The sequence below is a fragment of the Nomascus leucogenys genome, chromosome 8, assembly GCF_006542625.1.
Source record: "Nomascus leucogenys isolate Asia chromosome 8, Asia_NLE_v1, whole genome shotgun sequence".
NCBI lineage: Eukaryota > Metazoa > Chordata > Mammalia > Primates > Hylobatidae > Nomascus > Nomascus leucogenys.
Genome location: NC_044388.1, coordinates 55,628,115 through 55,654,817, shown reverse-complemented (window position 1 = coordinate 55,654,817; position 26,703 = coordinate 55,628,115). Strand labels below are relative to the sequence as shown.

Below are 26,703 nucleotides of genomic sequence, written 5' to 3'. Positions count from 1 at the left end.
GCAGGGGACAAAGATTTTCCACTGTATATTTTCATGGTTTTTCCTTTGAACAATGTCCTCTCTTCCAACAAAATTTTTTGCTTTTAAGTGCCACATAAAGGCAGCTCATGTTCCTTACATCGCCGTTATCAAGAGGATCGTCATTCAAATAAACTAACCACTGACAATGATAATTAATTGGGAGTAAAGAACCGGGCGGAAAGTACGGCTAACCGCAAGCTGCCGGCTCGCAACTACGGCGGAAGTCGGACTCTCGCGGGAGCCACAGAGAGGCCAGCAGCCGGCCACGTGACTTCTGGGCGGCCTGCTCTCCCTACCTCTCGGCGCTGAGCAGCCACGTCGGCGGCGTTCCCTGGTCAGGGGAGGGGCGTGGCAAAGGCCCGTGCGTGGTACGTGTCCCGCCCGTCGCCGCCCGGAGCCCGGATGAAGAGTAACGCCATTACCGCCGGAGCAGCCGAGAGCCTTAGCGGACGGAAACTGGACACTGGACCGGCAGCGCCATGAGACTCCTCCCCCGCTTGCTGCTGCTTTTCTTGCTCGTATTCCCTGCCACTGTCTTGTTCCGAGGCGGCCCCAGAGGTGAGGCTAGGGGAGTGTGCGGAGGGGGATGGCCAGGAAGGAGATGCCGGTGATGGCAAGTTTGAAGTTGGAGGCGGTGGCCGCTCTGGGCCTGGGGTCCGCGTCCACCCCGCTGGCCTCTCTCCGCCCTCTCCCCAAGCCTAGGCTCGTAGCAGCAGGGGTCCCCGCGGGCGCTGGAGACCCCGCTGCGGCCTGCCCCTTGCACGCGGAGCGCGGGGCCGTGCCCGGGCGACCTTGCTTCGTGGCCAGCCGAGGGCTGGGCTTGCTCGTCTTGCCCTGGACCTTACCTGCAGGAGCGGCCAGAACTGGAGAGTCCTCGGCTGCAGGAGGAGGCGAGGAGGCGCTGGACACGGCTGCGCTCCGAGCGCGCCGCAGCCGGGCTGTTTCTTTTGGCCGTCTCCGGCTCCGCTCCACCCCCAGCCCCTCGCGCTTAGGGCTGACGTGTCTTTAGCTTCCACGCCGGGAGTCCGTCTTCATTCATTTGCCAAAACCCTTGTTTTATACACATCTGAACCATCAGAGTGTCTTGTTTAATGGTCATCTGCCTCGTTCACCCCCTGCTTGACCCGTATGTGTTACTAGGAGGCTTGATTTCAGAAAAACTACCCCATCGTCACCCCCGTTCTCCGCCCCTGCTGCCAAGCGGACTGAAGAATCCCTGTGGGATGTCTCCCTTACTTTTCTGCCTTCTTCCTCTCCTTTTCTTTCCATGGAACAATTTTTTGTTTGTGGAAGCATCGTATTGTGCTGGAAAAATGTGGCCTACTTCGAGTGTTTTTAATACATAGATTTATTCTTTCCAACAATTAACCCAGCAGTTAAGTGTGAAAATAACTTAGCAGAATATAAAAATGTGACAACTTGACTTCCTGCCCAGGTTTTGTCATGAACTTCGACTTTCTAATTTGTAAAGTGAAATAATTACTCTGACTAAGCACTAGAATTCCTTTCATTCTGTAAGTTTAAGCAAGCTGTGTGTCTTAACGGTAGTGACAGGTATGGAGTTGTTTTGCGATGAAAAGTGAAGTGACTGGCTTCTGTTTAATGGCTAGAAAACCAAGTGGGAGAATTAAACAGAACTGTTAATGAGTTCATCTGCAGGTTTAACGAGATTCTTTTACTTTAGGAGTCGTTTGCTGGTTCTCTTTAAGCTTTTTAAAAGAAAACTTGACAAATGTAGATTTAGTTTTAGAACTATAACTATTTTCAAGTTGTAAAAACTTTCAAGAAGCATCAATTCATTATCTAAACTGAATTAATATCTTGTAAACATTTTTTGTGAGTAACGGTTTTTCTGTTTGTTCGGTTTTTCCAGTTGAATGAAGACTGTTAGACTTCATGGGGACAAAATTGTTACTGGTTAACATTAAAATAATAAAATTGTTTAATATCTATGAAAGACCTTTATATTCCACAGTGCTCAAATTTAACCACGACTTTAAATTACTACGTCAGACATGGTATTTTTCTTACTGGTTTTTGAAAAGGACTTGTAAGTTATGAATGCACTATTTTAGTCTTTGTTCAGCAGGCAGTGAAATCTCTTTAGTTCATAATGCATGGTTCAGTGTTCTTTAATATTTCGCAATAAATCTTAGCAGCCAGTGAGAACTGAAAGACATGGAAAAGACTGAAAATGCATGGTCCTTAACTGTTTCTCCTGGGTAAAAACACGCTTCCCTTCCCATGTTTTTTCTCCACAGAATTGCCACATCATCGTTTTTTCTGAGAGACGTTGGAAGACACTAGAACTTTGAAATTCTTTTTAGGGTCTTGCCTGAAATAGATATAATGTGATTTACTTAAGAGTACTTTTGTCTATTAAACTGTGGTTTACGTTTTTTTTTTGCATTATAACTGTACTTTGTAACACTGAGTTTGAGAAAAATGAAATACCTTAAAACATGTTTGAAGCCACATGCAAAAATAATTGGATTCTTTCTTTGCTCTCAACCCTGAAGCTACCAATACGGTTTTTACTAAACAATGTTTTTCGTGCAGGCCAGTTTTTACCATGGATATGATACAGATATTTGTTCCTTGGCTTACAAACTATGAAGTTCTAAGAGTTTCAGCTGTAGTCACCTCCGATAACAGTGTTTCCTACATAGAACATTAGAACTTAAGAATGCTTTATTTTTTTACTTATTTATTTTTGAGACAGTGTCTTGCTGTGTCGCCCAGGCTGGAGTGCAGTGGTACAGTCTCGGCTCACTGCAACTTCTGCCTCCTGGGTTCAAGCGGTTCTCCTGCCTCAGCCTCTGGAGTAGCTGGAACCACAGGTGTGTGCCACCACACCCAGCTAATTTTTGCATTTTTAGTAGAGACGGGGTTTCTCTGTATTAGCCAGGCTGGTCTTGAACTCCTGACCTCAAGTAATTCACCCACCTCAGCCTTCTAAAGTGCTGGCATTACAGGCATGAGCAGCCCCACCAGGCCAAGAATGCTGTTTTCTTTTAAACGTGGCAGTTGTTTAGTTTGCTTTATATCATTAATGACAGGGATTACGTTTAGAAGTTTCTTACCTTTGCAAAAAAATTATTTTCCTTAATTTGCTTAACAAAGTTGCTTGAAGTTCTTTGTGCTTCAAGGCACAAACTAAAAGTTTGTGCCATTCATTTTTCCATCTGTTGGGCACTTTTTGAAGTTAAACCACATTTTCCATTAAAAATAACATGCAGGCAGGGAACAGTGGTTCACGCCTCTAGTCCTAGCTACCCAGGAAGCTGAGATGGAAGGATCACTTGGGCCCAGGAGTTCGAGGCTGCAGTGAGCTGTGACTGCATAACTGTACTCCCAACCTAGGCATCAGAGCAAGACCCTGTCTCTTTAAAAAAAAAAAAAAAAAAATTGACATGCAGTTGTTAAGACTACTAGTAAAAGAAAACATAAGTATTCTTAGATGCATTGTAACTGGCATCATTCAGGTGAACTGGGAGATTCTGTTAGTCCAAGGGAAGTTTTTTTTGCCTATACCTGGTATTAAAAAAAATTAGTATTCCAGAGTAAATGTTAACTGCTTTTTCTGTGTTTTACCATTAGGCTCATTAGCAGTGGCACAAGATCTTACAGAGGATGAAGAAACAGTAGAAGATTCCATAATTGAGGATGAAGATGATGAAGCTGAGGTAGAAGAAGATGAACCCACAGATTTGGTTAGTGTTAGATACCATTTAATATTTGTAAAATGTATGTAATTGTATTAATCTGTTCTCATGCTGCTAATAAAGACATACCCAAGACTGGGTAATTTATAAAGGAAAGAGGTTTCATTGACCCACAGTTCAGCATACTGCGGAGGCCTCAGGAAACTTACCGTCATGGCAGAAGTGGCAGCAAACATGTCCTTCTTCACATGGTGACAGCAAGGAGAAGTGCAGAGCAAAGGGTGGGGAAAGCCTCTTATAAAGACCATCAGATCTTGTGAGAACTCACTATCATGAGAACAGCATGGGGGTAACCGTCCCCATGATTCATTTACCACCCACGGTTCCTCCCACAATGTGGGGATTATGGGAACTACACTTCAAGATGAGATTTGGCTGGGGACACAGCGAAACTGTATCAATAATGCATCTAGAATTTATCCTTACTTATTTATTTTTAGAGACAGAGACTTGCTGTGTTCTCCAGGCTGGAGTGCAGTGGCATGAGCATAGCTCACTGCAGCCTCGAGCTCCTGGGCTCAAGTGATCCTCTTGCCTCAGCCTCCTGAGTAGCTAGGACTACCGTCATGCCCCAACAAGCCCGGCTAATTTTTGTAATTTTTTTTTGTAGAGACAGGGTCTTGCTATGTTGCCCAGGCTAGTCTCAAACTTCTGGGCTCAAGCTCATGTGATGATCCTCATGCCTCAGACTCTCAAGGTACTGGGATTATGGGCATGAGCCACCACACCTGGCCTAGAGCTTATCCTTATACAAAAATTTAAAATCCCAGCTTTTAGAGGTTTGTTAATGTGATCAAAGTGAATTGAAGTTGGGAGAATAGGCACCAGTCATTGAGAATAGAGCATAAGTATTTTCTGGAACAGGGAAGGAGACATGAAATAGTTAACAATTCAGGATCGTGGTGACATGAGTCTAGAAGGGTAACAGCATAGTAGAAATAGCACTGGACCTCATGGTTTCATAGATTTGGAATACCTGCTGCTTACTTTTCTGACTTATCTCTGTGGGTCTCAGTTTCTTTTTTGCTTGCTTGCTTTTACTCTGTTTTTATTCTTTCTGCTTGCTTGTTTTATTTCTGAATCCTTATGTGCCAGGCACTGTTCTTGGTGCTGGGTGGGCAAACCAGATATTTTCTCTGCTCTTTCAGACTTTGTTTTTGGGGCAGTTTTATGTGTTTTAATGGCAGGGGATGAGAAGCAGACAACAATCAGTATGTGAAATATATCCAGTGAAGAATAAGGTGGTTAGAGAAGATCTCTTAAAAGTTGTTCAGCTCCGAAATGTTTACTATGTAATACAACAGTAAGAATATTGGGCTGGTATTGGGATCATTACAGCATGCATCTAGCTAATTTTATTTCCTCCCTGGAACGACTATAATCCATCCTACACAGTTTTTTTTCTTTCTTTCTATTTTCGTGTCATACTTGAACCTGGAACCTCTCATGATTCCAGATTTTGTCATTTCCTTCAAAATTAAACCACTAGTTCCCTATTTTCTTATTTCAGTATCAACATATTTATTCTTATATGTAGATTTCTGCTTCTTTTTTGAGTTACCTTCATTTTTACGGAATATGTCTTCCAACGAAGCAAATCTGTTGCTATTGTATTGGTGTTTTTGAGTTACCATTTTTATGCTTCTGCACCTACTGTTTTATCTGGCTAGGATGTCCCTAGTAATTTGTGAACTCTCCTAATTTCCCCCTCTTTAGGAATTCCTTACTGATTATCTATGAGTCAAGCCTTTCATATGTATGTATACACATACCTTGAGGGTTTATGTTAAGACTCCGCATCTTCAACCCAGCCTGCATTAAGTGAACAGCTTTAACTAGATTCATACATTTCTGCTGCATTGTTGTTAATAAATATTTGACTAGTTGTGGTAAGATAACTTAGAGTGATGGTTGGAAGGGAATCCATCTAGGAATTTAGGATTAAAGATGGTATTTGGGGCACTGAAATTTGGGCATGTACTGAAATTTAGTGATGGATTATATCGTTGTTACCAATTATATGAAATTACTTGTGCTCTCTGGCACTGGAATGTACTTAGTGTGGAGGAAGAGGGTAGAAGAGAGATGCCGAACGCCATGAGGCACGCCTGTAATCCCAGCACTTTGGGAGGCCAGGACAAGAGGATCACTTGAGCCCAGGAGTTTGAGACCACCTGGCCAACATAGCGAGACACCATCTCTACTAAAAAAATTAGCTGAGCTTTGTGGCTTGTGCCTGTAATCCTAACTGTTGAGGCAGGAGGATCACTTGAGCCCAGGAGTTCAGGGTTACAGTGAGCTATGAGTGCACCACTGCACTCCAGCCTGGGTGATAGAGTCAGACCCTGTCTCTAAAAAAAATTAAATAAATAAGTAGAGGGTAGGGAGTAGAGAAGGGAACTGTTAGATCCTTGATAGCCTTGTGTCATTGACCAGAACTTTTCCATACCTTAATTTCTCCTGCCTTGAGAACCATTAGAGGAAAAAGAACAACTCTGATTATCCACTTTCTACCCTGGCCAATTAGTACAAAAGTGTTAGTACCCTCTGCTTTGTTACTTATCTCAAATCAGAAACTAATTACAGTAGATTGAAATAGAAGGCAGGAAAAGTATTACCTTCCATTGGACTAGACCATACCAGCAGGGGTAGGCTTGTGTGTGGACTGTCTAAGAAAGATGGGCCCTCAAAGCCAAGGCTGCTACAGAAGTCACCTCCAGAACTGAATGAGCTAGAAAGTTCACCTACTGCTGCTGTTCCCAAGATTTCTTTATCACCCTATACTCAGCTGCCAAGGCATCAAGCAATTGGGAGATATGGAAGGATCCTTTGCCACTGGGCCAGTGTCCTGGAGTCAAGTGAAGGAAAAGGGGGTTTTTCATAAGATCTAAGATATCAACAGCTGGTTTAGACGCAGGTTATTGGTTTAGAATTTTTGAGGGCAAACTTTTTTTTTTTTAAAGTCACCTTGGGCTTTCCCCTGCGCCCCTCCCCCACCCCAGACAGAGTCTTGCTCTGTTGCCCAGGCTGGAGTGCAGTGGCGTGATCTCGACTCACTGCAAGCTCTACCTCCCCAGGTTCATGCCAGTCTCCTGCCTTAGACTCCCGAATAGCTGGGATTACAGGCGCCCGCCACCATGCCTGGCTAATTTTTTGTATTTTTAGTAGAGACGGGGTTTCACCGTGTTAGCCAGGATGGTCTCCATCTCCTGACCTTGTGATCCGCCCACCTCGGCCTCCCTAAGTGCTGGGATTACAGGCATGAGCCACCGCGCCTGGCCTAGTCAGCTTGGGCTTTTCTAACCCATTGATTATTCATTCTTTTACTCTGTAAAACTGGGTCGCAATGGACCTTGCCATCATTCCTGAAAGGTTTTTTTGTCCTCCCCATAGAAGTGATAGAGGTTTTTGTTTTTATTTTTATTAAAACAAGAGCTGTAGTAGTAATAACACTAGCTAACTTAAAAAAAATTATTGGCCAGGCGCGGTGGCTCACGCTTGTAATCCCAGCACTTTGGGAGGCCGAGGCGGGCAGATCACGAGGTCAGGAGATCGAGACCACGGTGAAACCCTGTCTCTACTAAAAATACAAAAAAATCAGCCGGGTGTGGTGGCGGGCGCCTGTAGTCCCAGCTACTTGGAGAGGCTGAGCCAGGAGAATGGCGTGAACCCGGGAGGCGGAGCTTGCAGTGAGCCGAGATTGCACCACTGCCCAGGCGGCAGAGCGAGACTCCGTCTCAAAAAAAAAAAAAATTATTTAGCCGGGTGCGGTGGCTCACGCCTGTAATCCCAGCACTTTGGGAGGCTGAGGCGGGTGGATCACGAGGTCAGGAGATCAAGACCATCCTGGTTAGCATGGTGAAACCCCGTCTCTACTAAAAATACAAAAAAAATTAGCCGGGTGTGGTAGCAGGCACCTGTATGTAGTCCCGGCTTCTTGGGAGGCTGAGGCAGGAGAATGACGTGAACCCGGAAGGCAGAGCTTACAGTGAGCTGAGATCACGCCACTACACTCCAGCCTGGGCAACAGAGCGAGACTCCGTCTCAAAAAAAAATTTTTATTTAAAATAGATGATATATTCAAATGGCTCAGAACTTACAAGGTACAGAGTATATGATGAAAAGTTTGCCTTGCATGCCTTCCAGCCATGAAGTCATCTCCCTGTAGGCAACCAGTGCCACCAATTTCTATACTCTCCTCTGGAGATTGTTTGCAATAGCTGTGATATTTTGGAGTTTTACCGGGTAGCAGATACTAAGCATTATACTGCTGAATAGCTGTAAGATAAATGAGTTACTTAGTTTTCCACAATCAGTGTTGCAAACATTTGCCATGTTTAAATTCCTAAATGAGTTTTCAATCTTGGCAGCAACATTGCCTTCAGTGCTAGAAAGTGAAGAAGGCCATCAAGCATGAACTCTATCAGATTTTGTATTTTCTACTTCCAAATATATTATTCACCCATCGTTCTGCATTTTCTCCTTAATAATGAGTTGTCCTTGTTCTCTTCTAAGGCTAACCCTTCCACCTGTGTTCATCCCTTCCTGCGGAATTTTGTTACGTTATTCTTTCCTTTTGTAACGTCAGGCATTAATCCTCCTCAGTGATTTGATTCTGTTAAGCCACATTTGCTGCACCCACTTATCTTTACCAACACCAGTGGCTTCTTAAAAGAGAAACTTGGATAGCTTTTCTCTTCTGCTCACTTCACATTTATTCTCTATCATGGTCTGGTCCCATATATCTAGTAAAGCTAGCATTGCTAAAGTCACCAGCAACCTAATTGCCTAATTTCTTGTTTTCCGTTGTTACCTGTTGTAGCTCTTTTCCAGCTCTTCACAGGATAGTTTCATCTGAATGCTCCATAAGTACTTCACATTTTATATGTCCAAATCATTTGCCATGTGTCCTATCTCCATAAACTCTTTGTTGTTTTGATATGGCTCCAGTGATTCAAGCTGTTGTCTTGTTACTTCTTCCGTTATTTTTATTCCAAAACCCATTAATCAGATATCAGGGATTTCTCTTAACTCTTGCTGAAATATACCCTGTTCCTCTCTATCCCCGTCATTTATGGTTTCAGCCTCTCTGTCTCTGGTCTCTTTTCTTACTTATGGGTCTCTTTTCTCAGAAGTGGAAACTTACTCTTACTAAATGAATGAAATCATTAAGGATACTTAAAATATAACTTACAACACAGTTTCACAGTCATTGAACAAGTGTTTGAGTGCATTCTCTCTTAAGTGCTTGAGCTGGATGGTGGAGGATTTTTAAATTATGAGATAATCTTTGCTCTTGACAAGTTTTATCTATTGGGGAAGGAGTATTTTATATAAGTGAAAAGTTAAATGCCAATAAACAATGGCATCCTGAAGCATCTCAATTTATTAAAAGTCTGGATACTTCAAAGGTGTGACTGTCTCTAATCCATATTGACACCTGGAGAAATGATGCTGCACTGTGTTCAAAGTTTTAAATAAAATTTGTTCACATTTTTTAAAAACTTTGTTGAGATACAGTTTATGTATCATAAAACTCATCTGCTTTAAACATACACTTAGTAAATTTACCAAGTTCTGCATCATAAATTCAGTTTTAGGACGTTTCTATCACCCCAGGAAGATCTCTGGTCACAGTCTTTTTTTTTTTTCTTTCAAAATTATGTGACTGATCCTCACAGGAAGATTTTGTTAATTAGAATGGAAATCTCTGTAGGCTGTTAACAAGGTACTTGAGAGCAGGGGTGGGCAAAATGTGGTTGCAAGCCACATCTAGCTATCGCCATTCATTTACATATTGTCTAGGGCTGCTTTCACACAGTAGCCCCAGAGTTGAGTTGAGTAGTTGCAAAAGAGACTTTTTGGTCTGCAAGGCTGTATTTGCTATTTAGCCATTTACAGAAAAAGTTTACCAAGGTCTGTTCTAGAACCTTGGAGTTCACAATATAGTCTGAATACCAGCAGCTTTGGCATTTTCTGGGTGCTTGTTAGAAAGAATGATAGGCTTTGCCCTAGACCTGAATTAGATCTGCAACATCCCTAAAGAACTGGTACGCACATTACTGTTCAAGACGCACTGCTCCAAAAGTTCTGTTTTAATTAATGAGGTATGATGAAATTCTTATTGCTAATCCCAGCAAAGCTGTAGAGAAGCAATATTTCTTCCTAATATAAAGTGAAGTCTTTATTTCTTCTTTTTTTTTTTTTTTTTTTTTTTTTGAGTTGGAGTCTCACATTGGGGCAGTCTCAGCTCACTGCAACCTCTACCTCACAGGTTCAAGCGATTCTCCTGCCTTAGCCTCCCGAGTAGCTGGGATTACAGGCCCATGCCACCACACCCGGCTAATTTTTGTATTTTTAGTAGAGACAGGGTTTCCCCATGTTGGCCAGGCTGGTCTCAAGCTCCTAACCTCAGGTGATCTGCCTACCTCGGCCTCTTAAAGTGCTAGGATTATAAGCGTGAGCCACCATGCCCGGCCAAATCTTTATTTTTAAATAATGATTTTTTTTTTCTCCCATAGTAATCTCCTCTTAATTGTTCTTTTTCTTAGGTAGAAGATAAAGAGGAAGAAGATGTGTCTGGTGAACCTGAAGCTTCACCGAGTGCAGATACAACTATACTGTTTGTAAAAGGAGAAGGTAATACAGAAGTATTAGTTTTAATTCAGATGTAGGAATTCTAAAATGACGAGTTTGTTCATATATATCTGAATACCCATATCTGTAAAGTAATATTGTTGGCATTTAAAGAGAATATGCAGATGATATAGACAGAATAAAAAATAAACTAAGGGGAAAAAGTAAATACTACCTAGTTTAACTAGAAATTGACTGTCCTTTTCAAAGATTTTGTTTTTGAGACAAGGTCTCGCTCTGTCACCCAGGCTGGAGTGCAGCGGCCCCCTCTTGACTCACTGCAACCTTCACCTCCCAGGTTTAATCGATTTTCCTGCGTCAGCCTCCTGAGAAAGATCATGTTTCAAAACTTTTTTAAACTGCCACAGCAAAATAACTTTGTCTTTTTTTTTTTTTTTTTTAAGATGCAGTCTTGCTCTGTCACCCAGGCTGGAGTGCAGTGGTGTGATCTCGGCTCACTGCAACCTCCGCCTCCTGGTTTCAAGCGATTCTCCTGCCTCAGCCTCCCTAGTAGCTGGGATTACAGGCACATGCCACCACGCCTGGCTAATTTTTTGTATTTTTAGTAGAGATGGGGTTTCACTGTGTTAGCCAGGCAGTCTCGATCTCCTGATCTCGTGATCCACCCACCTTGGCCTCCCAAGGTGCTGGGATTACAGGCATGAGCCACCACACCTGGCCCTTTGTCACATTTTAAGTGTTAACCATTAATGAGATACTTAATTTTTCCAATATGGTCTAGGTTAGAGCCTAGGTTTTTTTGTTTGTTTGTTTGTTTGAGATGGAGTCTTGCTGTGTTGCCAGGCTGCAGTGCAGTGGTGTGATCTCAGCTGACTGCAATCTCTGCCTCCCAGGTTCAAGTGATTCTCCTGCCTCAGCCTCCCGAGTAGCCGCGACTACAGGCGCACTCCACCACTCCCAACTAATTTTTGTATTTTTAATAGAGATGAGGTTTCACCGTGTTGGCCAGGATGGTCTCGATCTCCACCTCATGATCCACCCACCTCTGCCTCCTGAAGTACTGGGATTACAGGTGTGAGCCACCACACCCGGCCAGTGCCTAGGTTTTATTAAAAGAAAATAACTGTGGCTGATAATTTATTGAGGGCTATATGGTAGGCGCTTTTCTCAATACTTGGCATGTATTATTTAATTCTAACAAACCCACTGAGCGTAGTTGTTGTCAAACTGAAGTTTGGAGAAGTTAAGAAACTGGTCAGGGCTCCCAGTTCATAAATAGATTTGAGAACACAGGATCCAGACCTAGATCTGTTGACCCCACAGCCTGTGCTGTACTCAGTGAAACTCAGCTTTGTAGACTACAGTATAATTATTGAAGACTTAATATTGAAAATTATGAATTTTATTGGTCTTCTTACATTTTCTGTTTTATTCTCATGTGCTTTTGAACTTTATGCCTGTAGGAAGTATAATTTTATTATGCTTTTTTTCTTCCATTTTTGTAGCTACATCTTTGGGTCTTAACCTTCAAATTTGCATTTTGATTAATTGCTTAATGTGCATAGGGATTGCCTGATTAATTTTTATGTTCTAACAGATACTAGTTTTCAGGTGACACTCTTGGACTTTATCTTTTCTTCATTCTTCTCTCTATTTATCTGCACAGATAACACTAAGCTGGAGGTGAAGGTGACTTCACCAACACATGTAACCCTGCTGCTTGATTATTTCACTGCCAAAAATACACAACTCTTTTCTTACCACATGGTTTGGATGTGATCTGGTCTGAAATTGAGACACTTATTTGAATGCTTATGTGGGAGTGCTAGCATACAGACAAAAGGGTTTCAGCCTATACAGCAACTTGAATCAATTTCTAGTTAGTGAGTGACTGGAGTGCTCTATTGGAAGGGATTCTGACACCAAAGTCCACATGAAAGGGTGCCAGAATCCATTAGTAATGCCTTTTTAAATATTTTGTGCTCTTTCCATGTGTTCTAATTTTCTTGTCTCTGTTTTATTTCTCAGATTTTCCAGCAAATAACATTGTGAAGTTCCTGGTAGGCTTTACCAACAAGGGTACAGAAGATTTTATTGTTGAATCCTTAGATGCTTCATTCCGTTATCCTCAGGACTACCAGTTTTATATCCAGAATTTCACAGCTCTTCCTCTGAACACTGTAGTGCCACCCCAGAGACAGGCAACTTTTGAGTACTCTTTCATTCCTGCAGAGCCCATGGGCGGACGACCCTTTGGTTTGGTCATCAATCTGAACTACAAAGATTTGAACGTAAGACCCTCTAAACCTTCTTTTTGTTTAAGGTAGAGATGGGTGGGGACGGTGATGTTGTTTAATAGAATTTGTCTATTCATTCAGGTGCCTGTTTTGTGGTTGAACCTGTGATAGCCACCAGGGAAGCAAAGATAAATTGTTTCTTATTCAAGTCTAATCCAGTGGGGGAGATAGATGAAAACAGGCAATAGAACATGCTGATAAGTGATGCATACCAGACACAAGGGGAATAAGGTGCTATTGTGTGGGAGTGGAAGTGAAAATGGAGATGTAAGTAAAGCTATGAGCCTGATCTTAATGTTAAGGAGCAGTAAGACACACAATGGAGTCTACTGCTTATTCAGTTGTTAAGATCTGTCACTGGGCACTGTGGCTCACACCTGTAATCTCAGCACTTTGGGAAGCTGAGGTGGGTGGATCACCTGAGGTCAGGAGTTCGAGACCAGCCTGGCCAACCTGGTGAAACCCCGTCTCTACTAAAAATACAAAAATTAGCTGGGCATGGTGTCAGGCGCCTATAATCCCAGCTACTCGGGAGGCTGAGGCAGGAGAATCACTTGAACCTGGGAGGCGGAGGTTGTAGTGAGCCAAGATCGCACTATTGCATTCCAGCCTGGGCAACAGAGTGAGACTCCATCTTAAAAAAAGAAAAAATTATCTGTCATATAATTTGTTTTGTACCTCCTTTTGTTGCTTGCATTTTGCCCATTTTACTACTTCTATTTGTAAATTTAAAGACTGTCTATAACTGTTTTCCCATCATTTTATATACTCACAGGTAAAATAGAACCATATATTTTCAATGTAGTTTTAGCAGCAAGGTTTATCATTTAGTTTTTGATTTAGGAGAACCAAATGTCCTAATACAAGCTCTGATGCCTTATGATTTTTAATATATATATTATATATCAGTCATCAATGACTGAATGAGAGAAACCTAGTAGAAATAGCTCCTCCTTTAAATGAGAGCACATCTAAACCATTCCTTTGTCAAAAAGTTTTCAGACAAGGAAATTTTATTTTCTCTTGGAAGCTAATTCAACCTTTTCATTACCCTGGTGTTAACATGTTTACCTTATGTCTGAGTTAAATTTCTAGTGCTGCAATCAAGCTTTCCTTTTCCTGATTACTTAGTAGAGAGAAGGAAGTATTTTCATCCTGTCCTCAAAATAATAACTTATAGTTATTAACTCTATAGTTAAGTAGCTTAAAGAATTACTGATTTTACCTTGTTTTTGAGTAGAATAAAATTTAATCCAATAGGTGTATGTAGTTTTAGTTCCTTCTTTTAAATTCACCTCTGCCACTTTTTTTTTATCTGTGTATTATTCCTGAAATTATCAATAGAGGAATGCAAATTGAAGGATCTTGAAGTAAAACTTACATAATTACAGTTTAGCAATAAGTGACAGTTTTGACAACGTACTACCTTTGTGAAGAATAGCTATGTATTACTCCAGTGAGTCTAATGCATTTGAAAACTAAAATTGTGAACTGATAAAATTATTTCAAGACCGCAACATAAAAATATTTTCATACCTAAAGTGACCATCCCATTTATTATGAAGAAATTGGTTTCCAGACCACTGTCTTTTTTTTTTTTTTTTTTTTTGATACGGAGTTTCACTCTTGTTGCCCAGGCTGGAGTGCAATGGTGTGATCTCGGCTCACCACAACCTCTGCCTTCCAGGCACAAGTGACTCTCCTGCGTCAGCCTACCGAGTAGCTGGGATTACAGGCATGCGCAACCATACCCGGCTAATTTTGTATTTTTAGTAGAGAGGGGGTTTCTCCACGTTGGCCAGGCTGGTCTTGAACTCCTGACCTCAGGTGATCTGCCTCGGCCTCCCAAAGTGCTGGGATTACAGGTGTGAGCCACCGCGCCCATCACCACTGTCATTTGAGAACATGAATTTAACTTTTGTTCCGATCTAGTTCTTAAAATGACCTGCTACTGCAGCTGTCTCTGTACTCTTCCTTCCTTCCTTGTTTTGAAGGATTGCAAATAACAGAAGGTAAAGCTGTTGGCGTAAGAATGCTGTAAGCTTTGTTTCTTTCTGCACATTTTATCTCATTTTTATTTTACTTTCTCGGTCCTCACACCTCCACCCCTACCCCAGAAGAAAATTCAGGGGACAACTTTGGCAAAGTTGGTGACTTTTTAAGGGATGTGGATCTTGCTATGTTTGCTAGGCTGTACTCAAAACTCCTGGGTTCAAGCAATCCTCCTGCCTCAGCCCCCCCAAGTAGGTGGGACCACAGGCATACGCCACCTCACCTAGCCCAGAGACTTTTTATTTTATGTGAGAAAATGTTTAACAGGGTTGAGTCCCTGACACGGAATATTGCAGTTATATATGAATTTGTTGAGTCTTCTAAGTGATGGGAAGGCTATATTCAATCTGTTAGACTAACTGTTTTAAGTAATGTTACATGTTTTCCTTTATTGCATTTAGATTTTTCTGATTATTTTATTCTTTTAAACAGGGCAATGTATTCCAAGATGCAGTCTTCAATCAAACAGTTACAGTTATTGAAAGAGAGGATGGGTTAGATGGAGAAACGTAAGTGAAAGTTGTAGTATATAGATCTTGATCTTACTCGTAAAGACTGGAAAGCTTGCTCCTGTTTCAGCATTTTTTTTAGATGTTGACAGTGGAATGAACTGTATAGATTTGGTGAAATCCTTACGATATTCATTCATACTTCAGATGATTCTTATAACTATTAAAGTCAAATTAGGAAAGATAGTTGAAACTGATGGAAGAATCTCTTTAAAAGTTAGTATTGGCTTTCTGTCCTTCCTCTCATCTACATTTTCTACCTCATGCTTATAAACTGTTCACCAGCCTAAACTAAGTCTCGTGCCTCTGAAATTACTATTGGAGACATGAGTTAGAAGATTTTATCTTGAAAAATGTAAGTGTTCTTTCTGAATGATGAATCTTATTTTACTCTAAACTTACATATAATTCACTTAAGGTAATTTTTAAATTGGATTGTGCAAAATAATGTAATATGCCAGGCAGATGAAAGCTAATGCAATTATTTTATAAACTGAGCTTTTGAATAGAGCATAAATTGTAATTCTGTTTTCAATCATAGAGGTTTTTTTTATTGACTAATTGCTCTTAAAGGTAATTTATAAAACTTAACTGTCTGGATTTAAGTTGAATACGAAGCATTTTATTCCTTTTCCCCACAAGTTATTTGGAAAGCTTCTATCATGTGTTATAATTATAGTTGTAATTAGCTGTGGTATTTCCTCTGAATTAAAGACAGTTCATATTTTCTCCTTTTATACCAGAATCTTTATGTATATGTTCCTTGCTGGTCTTGGGCTTCTGGTTATTGTTGGCCTTCATCAACTCCTAGAATCTAGAAAGGTAATTATGGATGAACACCTCTTACAGCCGTGTTTCAAAAGTTGTTAAGTACTAAGTTAAGCACAATCTAGTTCTTCGGCCTCATACCGTCACTGTGGGTTTGTATACTTAGAAGTTTGTTGTACCTTTTTAAAATAAAACCTGAAGCCTTGGATATGTAAATTGATTCATTTAGACTTTCTTTCTTTTTTTTTCTGGAGACAGAGTCTAACTTTGTCACCCAAGGCTGGAGTGTGCAGTAGTGTGATCTTGGCTCATTGTGGCCTCGACCTCCTGGGCTCAAGTGATCCTCCGAACTCAGCCTTCCGGTTAGCTGGGACCATAGATGTATGCCACCACACCCCGCTCATTTTAAAATTTTTTGTAGAGGCAGGGTTTTGCCGTATTGCCCAGGCTGGTCTCAAACTCCTGAACTCAAGCAGTCTGCCCACCTTGGCCTCCCAAAGTGTTGGGATTACAGGTGTGAGCCACCGCGCCTGGCCTCATTTAGACTTTCATACACACATACAATTAGTGTCCTTTGTGCCCTCCAGAGTGATCTTTACCTTTGAATTGGTATTGTAGCTCTTAAAGCTAGAATTTTTATTCCCTAAACTCAGATTTTATTTTTCTGTTTACTATACTTTTTAATGGGTATGCTATTTTATCTGCAAGTAACCTAGCTTTTATATTTTGTTTAATTTTTTTTTTTTTTTTTTTTTTTTTTTTTTTTTTTTGAGACAGAGTCTGGCTCTGTCATCCAGGATGGAGTGCAGTGGCACGATCTTGGCTTACTGCAACCTCCGCCTTCGGGGCTCAAGTCATCCTCCCACCTCATCTTCCTGAGTAGTCGAACTACAGGTGCACGCCACCACACCCAGCTAATTTTTGTATGTTTTGTAGAGACAGGGTTTTGCCGTGTTGCCCAGGCTGGTCTCGAACTCCTGGGCTCAAGCTGTCCTCTCATGTTGGTTTCCCAAAGTGTTGGAATTGCAGGCATGAGCCACCACACCCAGCCTGCATTAATACTCTTAATTATAGAAACAATCCTTAATTAATAAACGAGTCCTTTCATTGGAAAACGAACTAATAAGTCAAAATTTTTGTTCTAAAAGTCAAAATTCTGTTTTTGTGGTTAGAGTAATAAAATGGTTAACACCTAGGGTCTGCCACGGTCATGGTTCTCATTCTGGATTCATTCCTCACTACATCCTTATTTCCCTCCTCTTCCCCATTCCCTCACTCACCCTCCTCCTTTCCTTCCCTCCAGCCTACAAAAACAAAACCTATACTGTTTCTCTCAGTAGGAAAATATAAAAAATTTTATCAGATATGTTAGTATAATCCATTAGACCCTGAACAGTTGCTAATCATTTTGGCGATTATTTATTAAGCCTTAAGTCAGGCAGTCAAATCTATATTAAAATTAACAATGAGTGTTATTAATAAGCTCATTCTCTTTAAAAGAGAAATACTTGGTATTTAAATGTTAATTTCTAAAACTTGCTTTGCCTCATTGTCATAATGGTTGGAATTTTTGCTGTAAATTTGTATATTAGGTATAACTGCATCTCCATTTTTCTTCCATTTAAATGAAACTATTTTTAAGTTATCTCTGCATGTACTTAGGTTCTAACTTACAGATTATATAATTAACACTGTTTCTTATGTAGATAAACTGAGGTTTGTTGGTTTCTTGGGGTTTTTTCAAAGCAAGGCTAAATGATGAGTCATTTTTACTTTCTAGCAGTTTTGCTGTAAATACTCTAGGGAGAAAGTTTGAAGTTCTTAAATTGAGGTGGTTAGCTTAATGAGATTTTATCTTTTCATTTTGTTTTATCTGTGCCAACTGTTTAATTGTATTTAGCTTACGATGCAGGAACTGCCTGCATGTAACATATCAGCAGTTATCCTGAATTTTATTGAATATAGAAATAAATTTATTCTTTGATTACAATTTGATTCCTAAAGGGAAAGAATGTCATTGTATAAATAGATACTCTTATTTGGTCCACCAATGGTACAATAACATGAACCTTTATAGCAAGGGGAAAGGTCTTTAAAGCCTGAAAATAAATGTGATGAAGATTTATTCTTTATAATCAGTACTAGACATGATATTCTTCTTCCCTTTAATAAAGTATTTGAGTAGAAGTATGTTCTAGGAAGACTGGAAGAGAATATAACTTGTTTACCAAGATATTTAAATTAAGTAATTTGATAGGTGTTTTAAAAATTAGAGTAAACAGCTGGTCATGATGGTATGTGCCTATAGTCCCAGCTACTTGGGAGGCTCAGGCAGGAGGATTGCTTGAGCCCAGGAGTTCCAGGCAGCCTGGGCAACATAGCAAGACCTCAACTCTTTTTTAAAAAATATTAAGTAAATGATGTAATGGAACTCCTTTAAAATATGTCTTTATGTTCTTTTAGCGTAAGAGACCCATACAGAAAGTAGAAATGGGTACATCAAGTCAGAATGATGTTGACATGAGTTGGATTCCTCAGGAAACATTGAATCAAATCAGTAAGTAGTCTTACATACTCGGCTGGGAAGTTTTTCTCTTACATAACTCGGCTGGGAAGTTTTTCTCTTAATTGGAAATTAAATATCTTAGATTTAGTTTTTTTAAAAAAAGCTTTTTCAGTACTATTTAACATTCATCTTTTCCATTACTTGTGTAGAATCTAGTATAGTGATTAATTAAGACCTTAAAGGTTTATTCAGTGTGTAGTCTTCTTATGCTTTAATTTAGAAATTCTTCCAGATCTGCAGCTTATTTATGAATGTGTGAATTTTCTGTGTTCCTAATCCATTTCCTGTCTCTTTTCTTTCTGTTGCTTCAGTGCAGAGTAGAAGAGGTGAGGCATTTAATTTTTTTAATGGTTTTTGCTAGAGTGTTGGGGGCTCTCAAATAGCACGTAAATATTTTACGTCAAGTTTAATGAGTAATGGAACAGTTTTTCTTACTACATTTTATTAGAAAAACTACGCACTATAACTTGAAAGAATAAACCTAAAATATTACCTGATAATTTACTTTACAGATACATTTCAGTTTTATTACGTATTCAGTTAAAATACTAATCTTTATAAAAGAATATAGAAATGTTTCTTCAATTGTAGAAGGACATTTTAAAAACGTTTATTATAAAAGCTATACAGCCTCATTATAAAAAATTAAATAGTACAGAAGTGAAAAAAATAAGTCAATTCCCGACTTCATTAACGCTATTTATTTATTTATTTGAGATGGAGTTTTGCTCTGTCGCCCAGGCTGGAGTGCAGTGGCGCGATCTTGGCTCACTGCTACCTCCACCTCCTGGGTTCGAGTGATTCTCCTGCCTCAGCTTCCCAAGTAGCTGGGATTACAGGCGTGTGCCACCACTCCCGGCTAATTTTTTTTGTATTTTTAGTAGAGACAGGGTTTCACCATGTTGGCCTGGCTGGCTTCGACCTCCTGACCTCAAGTGATCCGCTAGCCTCGGCCTCCCAAAGTCCTGGGATTACAGGCATGAGCCACCACACCCGGCCCTATTTTTCATAAATGTTATTATGTTTACATTTTCCATTAATTTTCTATACATCTATAAGCATATATGCCTATTGTTTTTATGTGAGTATTTAGTTCAAATTGCATCATGCTGTCTACAGCTTCAGTTTTCATACCTTGGATATCTCTTTGTAGTAACTACATATATACTTAACTGTAATAACTAGACAATATTCTTTTATATATATATATGCCATGATAGATTAAACCCGTTCTGTATTGGAAGGATATTGATTACTTTTATTTTTTCACTCCTACAGATGATATTGTAATGAATATTCTTATATATAAATTTGTAGGATAACTTCTTAAAGGTAGAGTAACTAGGTCTAAGATTAAATACACTGAATTTTTATGGAAGGGACGCCATTTCCCTCCTAAAGGGGAAAAAAAAAAGGTAGTGCCAATTTATGTTCTCAGCCATGCACAATATTGCCTATTTAATCTGTCGGTATGATACAAAATGAGTGTCTTACTGTTTCATTTGCATTTCTTTAAGAATGAGGTTCAGCTCCTTTACACATATTCATAGTTGACTCTTGAAAGACACAGGTTTGAACTGCTTGGGTTTCACTTTATATACAGATTTTTTCAATATAATTGACGCTCGGTATATTGGTGGGTTCCACATCTGCAACCAAAGGCAGATAAAAAATGCAATATTTGGCCGGGCGTGGTGGTTCGCACCTGTAATCGCAGCACTTCGGGAGGCTGAGGCAGGAGGATCGCCTGAGCCCAGGAGTTTGAGACTAGCCTTGGCAACATAGCAAGACCCCATCTCTACAAAGAATGAAAAAAAAATACATGTGTTGATGTGCGCCTAGGCTGGGGTGGGAGGATTGCTTGAGCCTGGTAGGTCCGTGATTGCTCCACGATGGTGCCACTGCACTCCAGCCTGGGTGACAGTGAGACTGTCTCACAAAAAAATGTGGGGGTGGGGAGGAAAGGAAATCATTGAGGAGCTAAGTTCTGAGGACGCAGAGGCATAAGAATGATATCATGGACTTTCGGGACTCGGGGAAGGGTAGGAGGGGAGTGAGGGATAAAAGACTACACATTGGTTATAGTATACATGGCTTGGGTGATGGGTGCACCAGAATCTCAGAAGTCACCACTAAAGAACTTACCAATGTAGCCAAACACCATCTGTCCCTCAAAACTATTGAAATAATAGTAAAATAAAATCTATTTCAAAAAAAAAAAAGGTATCACAGTTTTTGCAGGATACCAAACCTAAGTACAGGGAAGGCTTTTTGTATCCACTGGTTCCTCAGTGCTGACAGCGGGACTTCAGTATGCCTGGATTTGGGTGGGGTTGCGGTGGGGGAGTAGTCCTGGAACTAATTTCCTGCAGATAATAGAGATGACTATATTGGCTAGTGTTTCTTTTCCTGTGAATTGGCTGTTCAGGTCCTTTTCCATTTTTAAATTGTTTTCTCTATTGCATCTGTGAGCTAGCTGTCTATTTGAAACAATTGCAGTATGGCAGTTGCTTTATGAAAGGAGGGTACAAAGTAACAAGAGTACAGGAGGAGGTCAGCACTAGACCTGAGTCTTGAAAGGTTGGGTGAGAAGGAGTCTTTAAGGTTTTATGAGCTATGCTATCAACTTTTGACTCCTAGGTCAAAGAGAGCCACTTTAAAGGAGAGGAATTACAATTTTGTGTTTTAAAAATTATGGTAAACTGGGCATGGTGGTATGCACATGTAGTCTCAGCTACTGGAAATGTTAAAGCAGGAGGATCGCTTGAGCCCAGAAGTTCGAATCCAGCCTCGGCCACATAGCGAGACTCCCATCTCTAAGAGAAAAAAAAGAAAAGAAAGGAATAATTAGGATCACTTTGTGGAGGACTGCAAAGGAGCTGCTGGAAGCAGGGTTACCAGTTCCGTGATTTCAGTAAAGCACAGAAGTCACTGGGGCCTAAGCTGAGGCAGTGGTGATGGGAGTAAAAGGGAGTAGAAGGATGTTTCACAGGTGGAGTAGATGGGGTTTTTTATGACTGGATGTGTTAGTGAGGGAGGAATGAAAGCGCATTCTGAACTTAGGTAACTGGGTGAAAGCTGATCCCATTAATGTCCCATAATCTAGGAAAGGGAAGCATGGAAGGATGAGGAGAGATGTGTTTGGATTAGCTATGCTGAGTGTGAAAAACCTTTGGGACTCCCAGATAAGGATTTCCAGGAAACATTTGAAAGTTCTGTTTCAGAGCACAAGTGAATCAAGATTTGGAAACATTGGGACATATAGCATCAGTGGTAGCTCAAGTCATGGGAGCTACACATCTGTTTTTTTTTCTTTTGAGATAGGATCTCACTCTGTCACCCAGGCTGGAGTGCAGTTACGTGATCATGGCTCACTGCATCCTCGACCTCCTGGGCTCAATCCGCCCACCTCAGCCTCCCAAATAACTGGGACTACAGACGCACACCACCATGCCCAGCTGCATTTTTCTATTTGTTGTAGGGAGGGGGTTTCACCATGTTGCCCAGGCTGGTCTTGAACTTACGGGCTCAAGTGATCTGTCCACTTCAGCCTCCCAAAATGCTGGGATTATAGGTGTGAGCCACCATGCCCAGCTCACATCTGCATATAACAGTGATGCTCACACAGATGGCTGTTAAATCTTAGAGTACTTTTTGAATCCTCAAAGACTATGTTCAGCATATTGCTCATTTAAAAAAATTATTTAGAGATTGGTCATCTGTAAGGGCAGTAGTTCCTAGTCTAACCTTTTTGAAAATCTGATAAAAGTTCTAGACTTTCTTCATCAGAAACATTTGTCTGTACTCACAACTCAGTTTTAGGTAAGTTGAAGGCCCCTGAAACCATCCATTGGTAACCTACTTAATGAAGTAGTGAGAGCAGTTTTCTGGGGTTTTTTTCACACTTGAAAAGTGAGGGCAGTTTTCATGTGCTATGTAGACTCTGTCTTAATATTTTAGCTCTTAACTTTTTTTATTTTTCCGAGACGGAATCTTGCTCTGTTGCCCAGGCTGCAGTGCAGTGGTGTGATCTCGGCTCACTGCAACCTCCGGCCCCTGGGTTCAAGTGATTCTCCTGCCTCAGCCTTCCAAGTAGCTGAGATCACAGGTGTGTGCTACCACACCTGGCTAATTTTTATAGTTTAGTAGAGATGGGATTTCATCATGTTGGCCAGGCTGGTCTTGAACTCCTGACCTCAAATGATCTGCCTACCTCAGCCTCCCAAAGTGCTAGGATTACAGGCATGTAATCCTGTGCCCAGCCTTAGCCCTTAATCTTAAGGAGATTTCTTTGAAGCAAAATGTGTAGTCTTTAAATATTCTTGGCTGGGCCAGGTGTGATAGTGTGTGTGCCTGTAATCCCAGCTACTCGGGAGGCTGAGGCACGAGAATTGCTTAAACCCAGGAGGTGGAGAGCTGAGATCGTGCCACTGCACTCCAGCCTGGGTGACAGAGTGAGACTCTGTCTCAAAAAAAATAAATATTCTTGATAAACATTTACACATTTTCTAGGCATGGTGATCTCATAATTTTGGGGGTGGGAGATCTTTTTTGAACAGATTTTTTTTTTCCATTTTATGAAATGCTTACAGATAAGCCCCATACTTTGGTGAAAATCACTTTCTAGCCCTTCACTTTTTTTAACTGGAAAAAATGATTTTTATTTCTAACTTATTCTACAGTATACAAACATACCAAAAAAATCAATACGAAATCAATGAATGCAAAACCAATCAAAATCAATACAAAAACAATTATATAAGTAATTTCTAACTTATTCTAAAATCTTCCTAATCTGTAAAGTATCCCCCAGAAAGTAAGACAATAATAGAGGGAAGATACATCTAGGCTTTCACTTTCTGGAGAAACTTACAAATGACACCTCTTACCAAATGGAAGTAGAAAAACCCACCACAAATGTATTTTCTGTTAAATAGACCCTACTGAGAATCTAACATAGGAGATACAGCTTGTGTGCATAGAATTGTTTTAGTGTTGAAATACTAATTTCGTTTATTCGTTTATTCCAGGTAAATTTATGAAACCGAAAAATTATGCAAACTGCATGACTGCATTTGTAAATACAAAATCTTTAATTTGTAACCAGCATGTCTCTTTGAGCTGTCACTATCATACCTTTTAAACAGTTTTTAAGTGTTTACTTATGCATGTATAAACTTGGTTAAGTTATAGAATTCAAGATTTTGCGTAGTGTCTTCAGCAGTACAATAACCAAGTTTAAATCTCTTACCCACCCTAATTGCAAAACGGTTTCATTTTAATTGGAGTTACCTCTTGAAAGGATTATGTTAAAGATTGTTTTTAAAACCTAGAGCTAGATAGGAGGCATTCATTATTAGATGGTATTCATCCGTGTGTGTAACTTAGTCGTAAAGTTGAAGGTAAATACTTTTTACATGTCTTTTTAATTCAATATACTTACAATAGGCAAGCTTAAAACTTTCTCTTTTCTTCCAGATAAAGCTTCACCAAGAAGGTTGCCCAGGAAACGGGCACAGAAGAGATCAGTGGGATCTGATGAGTAAATGTTCCTTTGTGCAACAATTCGGTCTTTACTTAACCTGCCCTAATACTTTTCGGCCTGATGGGAATTAGTGCAGAGAAGCCATGTCACCATAGAAGGCAACTACTACTTGTGTGTGGACTGAGCAATCAGAGTCTGTGGCGATAATATTGCTGAAAATGCACTGCATTCATTTTTCTAAAGTAACAAATTTGGTTTTTTTTTAAACCATTAAAATCTATGTGTGTGCGTGTGTATGTATGTGAGCAGTTGGTCTTACCAGAATCATTGTTGAACTACCTGAAACAAGTCTTTAGAATACTAAGTATAATGCTGTTGTCTCTTCCTTTTTGACATTTTCTGATTTTTTCCCCCAAAACTCAGTTAATATTTACCCACTATGATGATTGATGTCGTGCCTTGAAAAGTTTTAAAGAAAACAATTTTTGGAATAGCTGAAATTTCAATTGATGGCACAAATTAGCATTTTGTTGTTGTGGCTGTATTACAATTAGTATTCTAAAGGCAGAAGCAGAAGCAGCTGCTTTTTAGCAATAGAATTGTTTCAGTATTTTGCTGCTGTTTAATGCGCACCTTCAGAAAACTTCCCAGTGGGTTCAAGGAATTTGGGGATCTCTCTGGCAACAAATTGTGAAACATGAAATTTCTGCAGACTTTAATATATGAAACCTAATCCTACCCCCTTTTTTAACAAAAAGAAACTAGTACATTTGTGAAAATTGTGTTGTGTTGTCCATTGTTGCTCTAGTTCTGACCTAGAGGTAGCTCTGGAGTGATTTTAGACCTACTCACTCGGTTGTGTGTAGGTTTTTTTGTTTTGTTTTGAGAGAGAATTTTTCTCTCCTTAATAGAAGCATCCTTTTTAAAGAAAAGTTGCTTTGGTCCACAGACTAAGCAGAAAATCAAGTCATCAGGACAGAGATATTTCCCAATTACTCCTAATCAATGAAGAAAGTGAGTTGGATATTTTTAAAGCAGTTAGCTAATTTTTTCTTACCTAATCTTTTGGGAGTTTTGCTTGTTGATATAACCTTTTTAGTTAATCTGAAAGATTCCAAAAATTGTTCTTAAGTGCATAAGACTGGAACCAAAATTAAATTGTACTTCATAAAATCCTCTTATAGAGTTACTCTTGCCCTAGATTGTAAATTAAGTTTGGCATTATTGTCAGACTGGATGGAGGGTGAAGTAAAATAGTATGAACAGTTAAGAGGCTCTCCCCCTCTTGTCTTTAAGCCATATTCTCCCACATGTATTTTATAAGAAAATGTTAAGTCAAATTTTAGTGGCTCTTTAATTCCTGAACCTCTTCATTCTCCTTTTCAGTATAACCTCCCCTGTGCTCATGCCCACACAGACAAAAAACAAAACGAAATACACACAGAAAAAAGTCTTTCCAAACTGTTTAAATATTTAAACATCTGAGCCAAAGCAGACAGAAGTTATTGTATAATTGTTAGTCACTTTGCAAATAGGGGCTAAGATATCAAATTACCTATATTGGCATTGCTGGATTATAAACTCTATATCTGTAATATAAAGTGTTTGAGTTTTTAATTGGGCTGTTATGATCAGGAGTTGACTTGGAAAAGCTCTATGAGCTCTAAGTAACTGCATGGTTTTTTGTTTAATGTAATATAGGAGACCCTTCACATTCTCAAGGAATATATTCCAAAACATTTTTGTGAATAGCTAAGTTTGTGAAACTACTAGGGCGTGATACAGTAAGGTGTAATTACAGAATTTACAAAATGTAAATGGCCTCTAGAGAGTTTTATGGAATACCTGGTAATAACTTAGGCAGCTGCAAAACCACACTGAGTTACAGCTGCCAGCCCTCTTCATTCCTAAATAACTTGCCTTACATATCAGCCCTCCCACTTCTGAAGTTCAAATTAGTGCCTCGGAAATGTAGAATTTATTATTTGTCATGTTTTATTTTTTTTTTTTTTTTAGCATAGATTGAGAACAGTTGAACTCTTAAATCCTCAGATGCCAGGGGTCTGCTCTAGCATCAGTAAGTATTTAGCAGAAACTAACTCCGTAATGAATGGAATTCAATTCCACACATGGTTTGTTCAAGCACACTTAATAAGTAGCCTATTTTTTAAATGTCTTTTTAAAATGTAAATATTTGGATGAAGTTTTTCTTTGTTTTGATATATTCATTTGCTACACCAACTATGTTTTCAGAATTCATCTTTTGAACAAGTTGGTTTCAGAATATGTAAAATGACTTTAAGGATCTTGTGTATCAAACCTGTCCGCAGATGTGTGAGAATAATGTGTTCATAAAGCATGGATCTCGCTTTGGTTGTATAGCTTCCTCATTTACTTCATGGTCTTACATAGCTGGTGACTTTCAGGGCTAATCCACCCTCTAAAGCATTGTCCCAGGAGAGGAAAAGGAAATGGGACCTCAGAGGTAGAAGCCTCAAGGAAGGACTAAAGTAGAAATCAGAAGAAAAGAAGCTTCACTTGATAGTGATAAGGTTTTTAACTTCAAGTAACTTCAGAAAATGTGATTTTGATAAGAGGAAAGGACAAATTTAGACCTTAAAAAATATGGAAGAACTACTGCCTTAAAAGTGCATTTGTAGCACATCAGCCTAGAACTGTATCA

The 26,703-nt window shown here is 39.8% G+C and overlaps 1 protein-coding gene across 4 annotated transcripts in view; it reads left to right on the top strand.

Moving 5' to 3' along the window:
- The first annotated feature begins 300 nt into the window (after positions 1–300).
- The window catches only part of SSR1 (signal sequence receptor subunit 1), a 43,166-nt gene continuing 16,763 nt past the window's right edge, over positions 301–26,703 (top strand). Inside the window, exons 1-9 of one of the 4 annotated variants that reach the window (XR_004031356.1) lie at positions 301–579; positions 3,622–3,734; positions 10,298–10,385; positions 12,372–12,634; positions 15,125–15,201; positions 15,945–16,023; positions 18,433–18,526; positions 18,847–18,861; positions 24,014–24,262. Coding sequence is in view for 3 of the 4 variants with exons in the window: in XM_004088727.2 (XP_004088775.2) it covers positions 501–579; positions 3,622–3,734; positions 10,298–10,385; positions 12,372–12,634; positions 15,125–15,201; positions 15,945–16,023; positions 18,433–18,526; positions 18,847–18,861; positions 24,014–24,077 (872 nt within the window). In the remaining variant the exon portion in view is untranslated. Of the gene's footprint in view, positions 580–3,621; positions 3,735–10,297; positions 10,386–12,371; positions 12,635–15,124; positions 15,202–15,944; positions 16,024–18,432; positions 18,527–18,846; positions 18,862–24,013; positions 26,390–26,703 lie in introns of those variants that run through there. The other 3 variants (XM_004088727.2, XM_012509057.1, XM_003272242.2) reach the window with 3 other exon arrangements.